We start from the raw sequence: 13,919 nt of genomic DNA on the forward strand, positions 1-13,919 counted from the left end.
TTAAAGTAAAATATAAAGAGAACTTTGTTCATACAGGAGTGTTTGATTTGTTTCATGTGTTTACTTCAGGTCTGTGTGGTGAGGCTTGAACACAGACAGGTTTAAGGGTTCGGTCCTCGTGTCTACCAGGTGTATCCAAATAAGAGATGTGTAGATAATTAAATTTATGAAACCTTGTGCTGTTCCTCTTCCCACACAGAGCCATCAGCCTGTTTCTGCAAACATCAGTCTCCTAATGAACATCAGCCTGCAGTGAGTCTGAAGATTTATTCATGTGTCAACAGTCGCAGCAGAGGACTGAGACACCTGTTCTCTGCTCGTTAATAACGCCGTTTGCAATTATTTCCGCACATGAATTATGAAAGGTCAGCTCAGAGCCAGCAAAGTTCTACAACATAACACTTTATTAGCATTTTACATCCCAGCAGCTTCCTCCTGTTGCAGTGCATTCTGATACGCGCGGGTCACACCCTTCTGGCTTTGCGTGGGCGGCATCCATTGTGTGGCACAGGGGTGTTGTCAGTGATCGATACGACCTCTAGGCCTCCCATGGTCAGACCTTGTATGGCAGACTGCACAACAGAGAAAAATGCATTCATTCATTAACAAAGCTAATGGAACAGATCAAGATGAGTGAGGCTCCTTAAACGCCCTGAAATTTATCCTCATTAGAAAAAGACTGAAAAAAAATTAGAGGTCTTATTTTTTTTTCATGCAGTGACAGGTTTATTTAGTCCCACTGTTCCATCAATACAGAACAGGGTCAGTGGTACAAGATGCCAAACATGTCTCACTTTCATTCTGTGATCCTATTGGACACCTTTATACTTTCTGAGCAATCACATGCTCGCTTGTTTTTTGATTTGCTAATAACATAACCATTAAAAAAGTAGATACCAACAGTAAACAATACATGGACATCTATAAAGTAGAGCTGAAACAATTAGTCACTTAACTAAACTGATTAATAAATTGGTTGAATATTGACAACTGCATAATCATTATAGTGATTTTCCATCTGGCAAAAATGGTTGGTTGTAAGGATTTGCTTCTTTTATCTGTTTTATGTCATTATTAACTCAAAATCAGTCAGACAAAACAAGCTATTCTAGCTTTAGATATTGTTTTAATCAATTAAACAAAAAACTTCAGATCAGATATGAAAATAGTCTACCAACAACACACAGGCTTTACAGTGGTTGACTAATAAGATTGAAAAAAAAAAAAAAAAATCGAATACAATTTACAGTAAGAGTGAGACTCCCCAAAAACTTGGGATTTCACTCAGATGGGTGTGGTTTTGCAGAACGTATGAGTGGACTTTTCGGCAGGCTCTGTAACCGTCTCAGCCTGTGTACTCTGAGCACACAGGAAAAAATATAGTACTTAGAGGCAAAGTATAGGCTAATTTTATTTCTAAAGCTTGGAAAATTAGACAGAATACTGTATGCATACTATATGAGGTCAGTATTTTTGATCTTTATAAACCTTGGCAGCCCATTTGGACAAAATAATACATTGATACCAGAGTATAGACCCCCACACCTTATTATATTTTAGTTGTTGGACATCATTTAGCCCATCTTATCAACACTGTTTGGTTCAGGTAAACTCATTTATCACTTATCTTTGTGGAAACAAGGTGGGTGCACTACAGTTTCCCACCACACCCCAGATTTATGTATATTTTACAGTATAACACTATGGTCAGTTTGAGAATTCATCTACAGTCAGGTAAAAGTCATTTGAAAATCTGCAGGGAAGTCTAATGTTAGTGGCGGTTGTGGCCCTGCCAGCAGTACAAGGAGCCAAAATCTAAGTGTATCTTAGAAAACTGACGATCATGAAAACTAAAAAAAAAAATCATCTCTGTCTGAAGTTACCATCAGGTGTGAGGTCTCCTGTGAGTTTAATGTTGGAATTAAAGCAAAGATGAAGCTCATAAGCAACTTTTTATGTTTAAGGTTTTGCCAGTTTATTCAAAAAGTGAAAAGAAAACCCTAAGACAGCGCTGTGTGTCATACAGGACGTAAGGCACTGCCCCCAGGTGAAAACGTTTTTTAGGGGGTCCTCAGAAGGAGGAGTCACATTATCTTTCTCTACTCACCAGACGTCCAGGACCAAGACCTCTGACCACCACACGGACAAACGTCACTCCCTTTGCTGTGGCTTTCTGTGCAGAAGAAAGGACACACAGAAGGTTGATGTCTACAAGAGCAACTGACTCCTTTATTCACAGTTTTACTGCAAAATTGGCCATAAATTTAATTAAATAGTGGCATTAAAATGCCATAGGCTGCATTCAACTTGCTGATACATGTTGTCGCCCTGTTACACGAGCCAAAAACAGCAAACAAATGCCAAAAATGGCAACATGGCCATCAAAGTTATATAAGATATTGTTACAAAACTCATACACAAGGCAAGTGTCTGTGTCTGTTGGCTACACAAGCTGACATATTCTGAAATTTCCATAATTTACCAGCCACCCACATGTTTAGAATAGAGTGGGACTCCAGCCACTGTTGATTCGAGAGCTAAAACAATGAGTCTATTAATTCCAAACATGCCCTACTTACAGCTTTGTAATAAACCTTATGAAATAGGGTAAATACAGGTGTTACCAATGATACCAATGAAGAGTTTCATTCCATTTGTTGTAGCAGAGCCAACATGCACAATAGCAGCACCCTCATTCTGTTTCACCTGAATGGAACGGCACTTTAACTCGTCTCACTGGTCACATCTGTGTTCACTCGACTATTTCATGTCAAAATGGCTGCTGTGAAAAAAAAAAATCTTGAACTCCCAGTCACATAAATCACCTTGGGATTTGTGATTGGCATTTAGCAACACTTTCTGACATTTTCAAGGCGAAGCTATTAATTGGTTTCTATCTGGGCTTTCACTCACAAACAAAACAAGAGATAAAGCTATTAAACATAGTTAGCATGTTTTCATTTTCAGCTTTAGGGGGGTTTAGAAACAGCAGAGGTCTGAATAATCTCACATTTCTTCCCATGCTTTAAAGGACCATGGTAACACTATAATAAACCACTTAATTTCTCCAGTGTGTTTACTGCAAATCAGTATGACCTTAACCCTGTTAGCCAGCAGTCTTCATAAATCAAGCTAATATGAAGTCTAAATGAGCACTTAACACCAAGTGTCACAGTCCTTAGAGGGGGCAGTTTATTTACAGCAAAGACTTAACATTCACAAATTGCATGTTGTTACACACAGTGAAAAAGCAGGCTGTGGCCTTCGCTAATATTCATTTACTTTAAACAAATGCCTGTTTTGCTTGGATAACAAGGTGGCCTTGAGCAACACACTGAATCTCTCAAAGTGAGCCACGTGTGCCTGAGTAACATGTGGGAACTTACGGCAGCAGCAGAGATGCCTGCAGTCTGAGCGGCGACGGGCGTCGACTTCTTGATGTTCTTGAAGCCTTCTGTTCCGCAGGACGTTCTGACTATCGACTGCCCTTCGCCGTCGGTCAGCTGGATGTGTGTGCTGAGACAGGATGGGACAGTTTACTGGGTCACTGACTAACAACTGATGGGCACGTTCAATTTTTAAATGGTCAGAAACATGCATTTCACACATTATTTCGCTGATGACAAGTTATATGTTCCCTACAACTGGTTGACTGCATCGTATAATAGTTCAAATGTAGCACAGAAACCTCTGGAAAATGTTGTGTAGCTGTCTGCTTCTTCTGGCCTACAAGTCACTTTCTACTCAAGACAGACTAGACTCCACTGGATTATCAGCCATTTTTAGGACTGATGATTATTTTCCTTGTCGATTAATCTGCCAATTATTTTCATGATAAATCATTTAGTCTTAGTCTTGTAATTGCTTCTTTTGTCCAACCAAAGGTCCAGAAGCAAAAGACTCTTTATTTGCTGTCAAAAAATACAAAGAAAAGCAGCAAATCCTTATATTTAAGAAGCTGGAAGCAACAACTGTTGGACATTTTTGCTTGGAAAATGACTGACATGATTGATCGATAATCAAAAGAGTTTTTTTTACAGAGTAATTTTCTTTCTATCCACTATGTGACTACTTGTTGCAGCTCTCTAGCATCTGTCTCTACTTGATGTGACAGATGGAAGTTTCAGCTCTCCACAAGCAGGATTCATGTGTTTCTTTTAAAAGCACTGAGTTAGAAGTGTCAGAATAATTCTACATATGGAACATCTTTCTCAGACAAATCCCTAGATCTTAATTAACATGTAAAACACTTTTCCATGCATTGTCTGATGAGGACTAAAGACTTCTACTAAGGTGTTAAAGTACAGGAAGCACTCAGAAAAGCTGAACTTCTGGTTTGCGGAAATTTGAAGGTGGCAAAAAAAAAAAAAAAGTCTGTTGCATTGCATGTTGCAAGCTGCAAAAATTTTGGCATGTTTTCTTTACAGAACAAATGAATGAACAAAAATATCAATGGGTCTAATAACATCAATGATTGTTGTTACAGCAAATTATTTAAATACAGCAGTCAGTTATGTTATTAGTTGCAATTGTGTCTGACAGGCCAATCTGTCTGTTGTAAAAATAGTCTCCACATTTTCCCACCAGTCCCACAAACGTAAACCTCATGGAAACGGGTTTCAATATTATCAATATTATAATAGAGTGAGGATTGAGGGATCATTCTGAGTGAGGAACAAATTGCACTTACTTATTATAAGTATTACTATGTAGCTTTACAAGCAGCATTTCCTACTTTTGTCATCCAGTCACTTAGCACAACTGTGATATGACAAAGTTTACATTCATTCTGCTGAGAGGGGATCTGCAGCCGTCAAGTCTGTATTTTAATTTTAACAGAAACCTCTTGCAACATTTTGGGATTGTATGTGCTACTCTCGCTTCCTCTTTATGCATGTGTTTGGGGGTGTACACTTTAATTTGGCATGCTGACAAGGATTGTTGCAGTTGACAAAGACAGATAAAACTTAATTAATTTTATTTATTTTATTTTACTTAATTATTTTTGTAGACTGAGCTATCTGTTTGTTTATTTATCTTTTTAAGGAAGAGGGCAAAGATAGAAATAATATTTGGGTGGATTTTGAGCAGTTATTGGGATGGAAAACATAAAACCAAACTGGCAACACTGACTAGCAGTTACTACTTACTTGTTGTATGTGGCTTTAATGTGAACGATTGGTAACTCCTCAAACTTCTTTCCAGCCCATCTCAGTGAGCTGTCCTGACCAGGCAGTGGAGGAAAATGACTGAGGGATTAAAACTACGGTTAATAGACCATCAACATTATTATACTGCAGTGAGTATTGTTTTTTTTAAATAAATATAAATTAATGAGGAAAAAACAAACAAAACTAGAACTGCAAGCAGTTATGAACGGGGGCCAAGCCTACCCGCGCGAGCCGGTCCCCGCGGCCCTCGGAACCCGCCGCCGCGGGCCCCGAGGGACGCGGGGCTCGGGGCGATCGCGGGGACGCGCGCCGTCGTCCGAGCTGCGGTATTCATGACCAATCATTAGGTAACTTTGCGGTCGGCCCCAGGAGGGAACCCACATCATGCACAGCGAATTTAGGACGACTCTGAGCAACTTTTGGGAAACCTGATGTTTTTGGGTTTGTAGCGCCCCCTATTGACCGATCTGCACCAAATTTGGCACAGCAGCTGTGGATGACCTCTGGAACGAGCGTGTAAAGTTTGAAGTCAAAAGACTTTAGTTTGACCTAAATATGACACAACATGCGTTTTTTGAGCTAGCCAAAAAATCGTTCGGTTATAATTAGCACATTTTTTGGTGTGCAAGAATTCTTTTGATAACTTTTCGTCAGACACGTCTAGACATCGTCTGTGCAAAGTTTGGCGCAGATGGCTCTTAAACTGTAGGAGGAGTTCGAAAAAGTAGGTTTCGGACATGCGGCGACTTAGCGACGGCAATTTACGGCAAAAGTGGGCGTGGCCTACGTCAGAAAATCCAGCGCTTTTCAGGGAACATGGCAATATGAGATTTTTCAATGTCTCATTTAAAATGTGGAAGTTATAGGCAAAGATGCGTTATAGCGCCACCTAGTTGGGTTTGTAGCGCCCCCTATTGGCCGATCCGCACCAAATTTGGCACCGAGTCTGTGGATGACCTCTGGAATGAGCGTGTTAAGTTTGAAGTCAAAAGACTGTAGTTTGACCGAAATATGACACAACATGTGTTTTTTGAGCTAGCCAAAAAATCGTTCGGTTATAATTAGCGATTTTTTTGTCGTTCAACGATTCCTTTGATAACTTTAGATCAGACTCATCTAGACATCGTATGTGCAAAGTTTGGCGCAGATGGCGCTTAAACTGTAGGAGGAGTTCGAAAAAGTAGGTTTCGGACATGTGGCGACTTAGCGACGGGAATTTTCGGCGAAAGTGGGCGGGGCCTACGTCAGAAAATCCAGCGCTATTCAGGGAATACGGCAATATAAAAATTTTCAACGTGTCATTTAAAATGTGGAAGTTATAGGCAAAAATGCGTTATAGCGCCCCCTAGTGGAGCACGAACGCGATTTTCGGTAGGCGGGATCTGAGTCCTATTCTACATGTAGCCATAAAATTTCAAAACCCTAAGTATTATACTTTGGCAGAAATTAAGTTTTTTTGTTTATCTTGTAATAAGCCCCGCCCACATTGACCTGTCATGACCCCCTTGAAGATATGGCCTCAGGACTGGGCCTACATCGTACGGACCAAATTTCGTAGAAATCGGTGCAGTCGTTCTAGAGATATAAACTTCCCATATCTCTAGCGCCCCCTATGGGCCAACATTCGCCAAATTCAGCTCATAGGCTCCCAGTCTCATGCCAACCAAGGATCTCTGATTTGGTGTCGATAGCATTTACTTTGACCGAGATATGCAACATTTTCCATTTTTATGGCTAGCTACGGAAATTTGTTCGTTAATAATTCGCGGAATTTTCAACCCAAAAAAAATCTTTTGATAACTTTAGGTCATGAGGACCAGAAGAGTGTCTGGGCCAATTTTCGTGCAGATTGAACAAAATCCCTAGGAGGAGTTCGAAAAAGCAGGTTTTCCAGTTTTCGCGATTTTTCGGGAAAAGACGTCCAGGCGGAAGTGGGCGTGGCCAATTGCAAAGTGACTCAGCTCTATTCAAGGAATGTGGGGATATAAGGTTTTTGAATGTACGACATACGGTGTGGGAGTTATAGGCCAAAACGCGTTGTCCTTGCTTATAGCGCCCCCTGCAGGTGGATGTGTGCAGTTTTTTGCGTCTGAGGTCCCTGCGGGGGTCTGGGCCAGCCCTCAAATTTTCATCGTCCAAACTTGCACGGTTTAGGCTGCAGCATGAGTTTTATCAACGGAAGAATAAAAATAGAAAATAATAAAAATCTGAACAAAAACAATAGGGTTCCCAGCACCGCTGGTACTGGGAAACGCGTATGCTTGCATACACGCGTTTCCCAGCCCCCGCGGGCTTGGCCCCCTAAATACTGCATAATTCCTCTGTTAGTAGCCAGACAGGTGCAGGTGTATGTGTGACGTTGACTGACCTGAAGTCTTTGGAGTTTTCCCCAGATTCTGTGGTCGATGCTGCGGTCTCTTGAAGTCTGACAGCACTGGTACATAATGTTCGCTGCAACACACTGCTTCCACATCTATGCACACAAAATTTAATTAGCACAGTCATCTTAAACCAATATATATTCTGTTACGTTCAACAACAGTGTCATTTGGACATACGTAACGCTGACTGACTGTATCAGAACAAGTCGTTGGCTAACAACATGCTAACGCTAGTAAACCAGGCCCATAAATCACTTACAGAGAGCTTCCATTTGCATTTAGTGAGGCAGTCAGCTGTCGACATACGTTGCTCAAAGAACTGACTAATATACAATTTAACTTATACATGTTTAATATATTTAAAAACACATTCGCTGTCACACACTTCGCTATTTCACACACAACAAACGTGACATTGAAGATGCTCCAACTCCAGACCGGACCAGTAATATCTTGTCTGTGTTTTTCAGGGGTGGCAGGGCCTTAACAATATAATTATTACGATCGCAAATGCAATTGTGACTTCTAAACTTAAATGCATTGTAAGAATATAACTTAAATTGACATAAAATATATTTTTGTAGTGTGTAAAAGGGATATATCTAATTATTTTTAAGTATACTAATATCATCCTCCCCAGTTGTTGTCTGAATAGACCGTTCCTTTTTCTGCACAGAATTGTGGGTAGAGGTCGAAACTTGCTGCCTTCGTGGACTGCACAGATTGTCGTAAATATCAGAGTTTCGTGCTGAGCACTCGCTTAAAGCCCTCAAATATCAATCAATCTTCATTATTGTCTAGAGGAACAAAAACAAAATACTTCAAACTTGGTACTAATGTTAAGGTTTTTGTCGTCCATTATGGTATCAAACAGGGAATAACGTGGTTTAAAATCGCAGTTATATGATGTTTTTATGAGTAGTTCCCAGTGCCTCGATTTTTCTGCATATACATCAAATGTAGCAGAAGAAGATGGCTGCCCCCTGTAGAAGGATGGCGAGTCGGTCTCTCTTACAGTTTGTGTCTTACTTTAGTAGGACAGCGGTCGGGAACACGGGGGTTCGTCCGTTTTGCAGTGGCTCTCTTTGTCGGGCGGCTTTGCAGACCAAAATTGTGACAGAAAGAGCGAGTTCTCCCTGGACTCTGATGGCAGCGGTGTGTCTCCAAAGGCTCCCGGTCATTTCAGCAGACTGCACCCCGATAGAGCAGCAGTTCAAGGAGATGATGCACCAGGTGGGTTTACATCAAAGAAGCTGTCATAGAATAGTAAAGAAACCAAAAATAATCGTAGTTAAGGAGCTAAGTAAGAGAATTTTTAACCTTTAAAAATTGCCCAGTTGCTGATGAATTTAATAATCATTTAATTGTTGCAGCTCTAGATATTTTTTGATACATAAACAGTAATGTGGGTATAATTGTGTGTAAATGTGTCTACTTTACTGTCATGTAGCTGTTAAAACAACTTTTATGCCATGTTATTTTATAGTCATTATTGTCCCTTTGTATTTTTTTGGAGAGGCTCTATAAGTCAGCATACTGTAAGTAATCACCTAAGACGACCAAGCAGTGTGTTCAGTTTATAAGATGAATTCATATTTTGTGATAATTTGTGCAACAATCAGTATGAAAATCATTCTTCATAAGTGGCTGAGAAATGCTGCCATTTCCAGGCCATGTAAATTGTTTGATGTACAATCTTAATTAATATTCTTATATCCGTATAAGATATGATATGCATGTTTTATTTTTATTTAGTATTTTTTGATAATTTATTCTTATTTTATTTGTATTTAAGTTTATCAATTGCTCTTTTTCTACCTGAACTTTTGATCCTTGAGCTGCTCTACAAGTGATTTTCTCTGATCTTATCTTATCTCATCTTATGTAAGTAATGTAGGATTTTCATGATACACATTTTGTCCATATTGCTTTGTTGAGATACAAAAGGGTATGAGGTAGATGACAGGTACATTGTTCCACCACAATCATCAAACAGCATCCTACAGCAATTTCCAGATCAAGTCGGTAGATAGAAGTCTGCAAAGACACCTGCTCTCACTTCGTTTCAGATGGAGCTGGAGAAGAGCGTGCTGTCGGACCATGAGCTGCGGCTGCTGGAGGACGCCGAGAGGATGGACCGTAAGCGGGCGCACGACTATGACTCGGACGAAGAATACGACCACAGGGATCAGGATATTGTGTTGGCTCAGGACCTGGAGGACTCTTGGGAGCAGAAGCTGAAGACCTTCCAGCCAGGGCAGAGGGTCACAGGTCAGTATAGAAAAAGGACAAAATGTTTGACCATTGGGGTAAACAAGTAAAACAAGTAAAGCAGAAAATTGTGTGAAAATATATGTTCATTTTAGAAATGTTCCTGATGAAATCCATTATAGAATTCCGCCCTTTGTGTCGCTTTAATCATCAATCAAGTAAAACAGAATGGAAAAGAAAATGAGATAATCTAAGGGTGTCTAGTACTGGGTTTAAAGTAAATTACCAGCGAGGAAAGAGACTTGAATTACTTTCAGTGCAGAATTCTAATGTTTTTCTGACATTCAGAAAATCTATTCACTCCAGCTCTCCCAATTTGCATTTTATTCCCCGTGACATTTTCAGAAGTTAGTGTAGATTTTGCTCGACAGCCGCAGAGAGAAATGGCTGTTGTGAAGCGGCTGACGATCCTGTCTCTTGTTTAGCTGATGTAGATAAGGACCTGACCTCAGCGGACCGCTGCCTGGCTGACCCGCTGATTCTCCTGGCCGAGCAGCAGGTCGCCGGCGAGAAGCTGTGGCTGCTGCCTCAGGCTCAGTGGCAGGAAGGAGAGACGCTGCGGCAGACGGCTGAGAGAGCCCTCGCTTCCCTGCCAGGTAACAGGAACATGAGTCTCTCAAGGCTGTTTAAATGAAGCTGCTGATATTCAATCTTCAAAGTCATCAAAATTAGTGTTTCCCCTGAATTATGTAGAATCATGGAAACCTACCATTAACTAACGATGAAATGTGAGATTTTACATTAATTTACTGTATAAAATGTTAGACAAGCAGACAACACTGGCTGATATCAGGAATATAAAGTTCTCATCTGCAGAGTTTTTACAGAATGTGATTATACCATCATCTCTCTAAGCGTTCTGCTGCTTCCTGTGACAGTGTCATTTTTTACACCACCACTAGGGGTCACCGATGTAGAAGTTTTCTACACACAGGGGCTTTAATAAAAGCTCAATTTTGCATGTATATATCAGCAAGCAGATCTACCATGACTATCACCATGAAGTACAGTGGTCAATTTAGAGGCAAAAAATTCAAATACATAATTTAATTGCAAAAGAATTCAGTGCTAGAAATTCAAGTGCTTGTAAATGTCTGTCAAAGTCTGGTGAAGTACCTCCATACAAAATTCACTCTGAAGTCCACAGATTTCCATGTAAACTGTAAAATACAGTAAAAAAAAAAAAAAAAGACATCTCATAAGTCAAAGGCTGTAGGTTTGGTTTCACAAGAAGGGAGGACACGTTAAAGTCAAGCCTTCTTCAAACAAACAAACAAACAACAGATATTGCCGTTTTCTGTATTCCTGTATTTATGTGAGTACATTATGATAAAATTGGTTAACTTGCTGCAAAAAGAGCTACATATCTCTGTTATCTATCAGTGCTGATTAAAATCGCATTTAGTTATATCAGCTTTTTGACGGATAACGTTTTATTTCTGTCTTTACTACAAGAACAACTGTTCTTTACTGCCTTATCTTCAGGGAATGGTTAGAAAGAAACGTGGTTATAATGTGTTTTAATTCATCTAAAAGCCACAGCTTATGGCAGGATATAAGGTGCTGTTCTAGGTTGTATTATTGTCAACACGCTCCAGTCGCTGTATCATTACTGTATCTACATCTTAATCTCTTCTGCTGCAGTGACCCAGTTTTATCCTCAGGATCATTTAAGTTTAATGTGATTTTTATCTAAAATAGCTTCCAGTATAATCATCCATATTAACTACAACAAGAGGGTCAAACCATCCTTAAACCTCCAAGAAACGATTCATGTATATGTACACAGCGTTTTAGCAGCCGTATTCCAGCAGTACCTCTCATATCCACTGATGTCAGATTAGGTTTCAGCTCGTGGATCAGCACCAGTGAGCTAATGACAGGAAGGGAAGGAAGTTTGGGGTCACAGCTGGCAAAACTTGGAACCAATGTTCCGTTGACTCTGTAATGATCCCTCACATGAGATATTTAACATCAGCTGTAGAACTGACTTTTCCCCTCATTTTTTTTCTCTCTGCATCCGATGGAAATCCAGCCTTTAAACTCTTTAAATAAAACTCCAGTGACTGACTATGTTAAACTGTTTCACAACACTGCTCATGAACTATTAATGTGCCAACTCCATCAATCACTCCCCATTACAGCTTTCCACTTGACATTAACGTGTGTCAGTCGGTGGAGGGTTTTATTTAAAGTGTCTTACAGTAGCAGGAGTCGATCCATTTTTAATATAGCTGGACTCAGTGGGAATTGAATCTCTAACATGGCCGTGTCGCTGCTTCACTCTGCATGTTGAGCCAACTGGGAGCATGTGATTTAGATGACATGAGATTGGATTAAAACTTAATTGAGAAAAGTGTGTTGTTGTCACAGCAGTGAATGAGAAACAGAGCATTAAGCTAATGCCGCACTTAATTATGCGATCGTACGACTCCATTAAATTTAGGAACATCCGCACTTTAGCTCACCTTTTTGTCTCCAGCTGCATTAACTAACAAGCTGTTCTCTTCCCGCAGCAGCGGCACCTGGTTTCAAGGCAACTTTCCTCGGCAACGCCCCCTGCGGAGTGTACAAGTACAAACTGCCCAGAGCTGCCCGGACGGACAGCTTGGTTGGAACAAAGGTGTTCTTCTTCAAAGCCATTCTGTCAGACAGCGGCCCCCCCACAGCCACAAATGCCCCTTTTATGTGGTTGAAGAAAAGCGAACTGCAGCGCTACCTTAAACCAGCGTACATGATGAAGGTCGAGCGCTTCATCCTCGGACTGTGAAACCTAGACACACGGACTCTGACTCACGGTATTATATTTATGAGGCTCAGAAAATTACCCTGGTCGCTTATTTGTCATCTTGTACCATAAAATGCTCTTCCATTCAATATATCTGCTTCATTGTATAAATAAATTGTGTTTTCCACACAAACTGTTTGCATTGTGGGTTTTAAATATGGAATCAGTAGGATTTGTCCAAACAGTTTGTAAACGCACCTGAAAGATGGTTGATAATTGAGTTTCATTCCCACTGGCATTTCGGGTCAGTAAAGTGTCAAAATAATGAGAAAATAAGGAAATACAGGCAGAGGTGTCACCACACATTTCATGTGATGATTGAAAGGAATAAGTTTATATGAGTCCATATTGTTTTTTGTCAGGAAAATGTTGCATATTATGCCTTAAAATCAGCAGAACTCTCATCTGCACTTTAACCTTAATCCTACTAAGAGGTGTAGAGGTGTACTTTCTATCATACCTCACGTGCTTTAATCTATCATTCCTATTTTTCATATCTTTGTCAATCAGTTTGTTCCTAATGACTTCATATTATCGTTATCTATTTTAATTAGTGCTTTTAAAAAATACCAATGTATTGCAGACATGGGGGACCCAAGTCAAAGGTACTCAAGTCCACTTATATAGTGTTAATATACAACTATTTACTGATCTGCTTCATGTTTCAAGGTTCCTACACAGTAGGGGAAAGTATGGAATTTGACTTTGTATTAATTTCCAGGTCTGGGTAAGTATGGAAAAAGGAAAGGAGAGTAGGGGAAAATATTTGTGTACCCCTATTCTGTTTTCTAGACTATAAAAGATTTTATTTCTAAGGGTAAATCGATAATACAAGCAGAGTGTTTTTCATTCTGTTTCCATGTCAGTTTATTTTCAAAGCAAATGCATCAGTATCTTTAGATTGCATTCATACACAGATAGCTAAATATAAAGCTTGTCTGAACATTTATGAGTTGTGCAGTGATGGACATGTTACATAATTAAACAGAGTATGTTCTCTGTGTGAGGAAACCAAATTTTTATGGCTGTGTTCATTGCTGTTTCCATGGATACCGTGAATAAATAAGGCTGCCAGACGTCTTGAAACCTATTCACCTGACCAGTTTCACTTCTTAAATAGACAAATATAAGGGGGACAATAGTCATATAATATTTATTTAATATATTAAAGAAAAATTATATTAATATAGGTTAGTTTATGGCCTCTTTGGGCAGGAATGTTTATGATAAATTATTATTTGATTTTGTTTGTAGTTATTTGACAAACAAGAACAGTTTTCTCCATCTAACAGCCAATGAAGCAAATGG

The 13,919-nt window shown here is 39.7% G+C and overlaps 2 protein-coding genes across 2 annotated transcripts; one reads left to right on the top strand and one right to left on the bottom strand.

The window, feature by feature from the left end:
• Positions 1-386: 386 nt before the first annotated feature.
• Positions 387-8,001, bottom strand: mrps11 (mitochondrial ribosomal protein S11). The gene is made up of 6 exons (XM_084721773.1): positions 7,812-8,001; positions 7,540-7,644; positions 5,151-5,249; positions 3,387-3,516; positions 2,108-2,173; positions 387-572 (listed from the first exon to the last, which is right to left on the bottom strand). Exons 1-6 carry the CDS (start codon positions 7,898-7,900, stop codon positions 465-467), a joined length of 597 nt encoding a protein of 198 aa, XP_084577899.1. The 5' UTR covers positions 7,901-8,001; the 3' UTR covers positions 387-464.
• A 495-nt stretch (positions 8,002-8,496) lies between these two features.
• Positions 8,497-12,744, top strand: mrpl46 (mitochondrial ribosomal protein L46). Its single transcript, XM_084721763.1, has 4 exons — positions 8,497-8,785; positions 9,622-9,823; positions 10,249-10,419; positions 12,340-12,744. The coding sequence occupies exons 1-4, from the start codon at positions 8,525-8,527 to the stop codon at positions 12,591-12,593; spliced, it is 888 nt and encodes a 295-aa protein (XP_084577889.1). The 5' UTR covers positions 8,497-8,524; the 3' UTR covers positions 12,594-12,744.
• The last annotated feature ends 1,175 nt before the right edge of the window (positions 12,745-13,919 follow it).

The sequence above is a fragment of the Lutjanus erythropterus genome, chromosome 1 (genome assembly GCF_056507025.1).
Source record: "Lutjanus erythropterus isolate fLutEry1 chromosome 1, fLutEry1.hap2, whole genome shotgun sequence".
Taxonomy (NCBI): Eukaryota; Metazoa; Chordata; class Actinopteri; order Lutjaniformes; family Lutjanidae; genus Lutjanus; species Lutjanus erythropterus.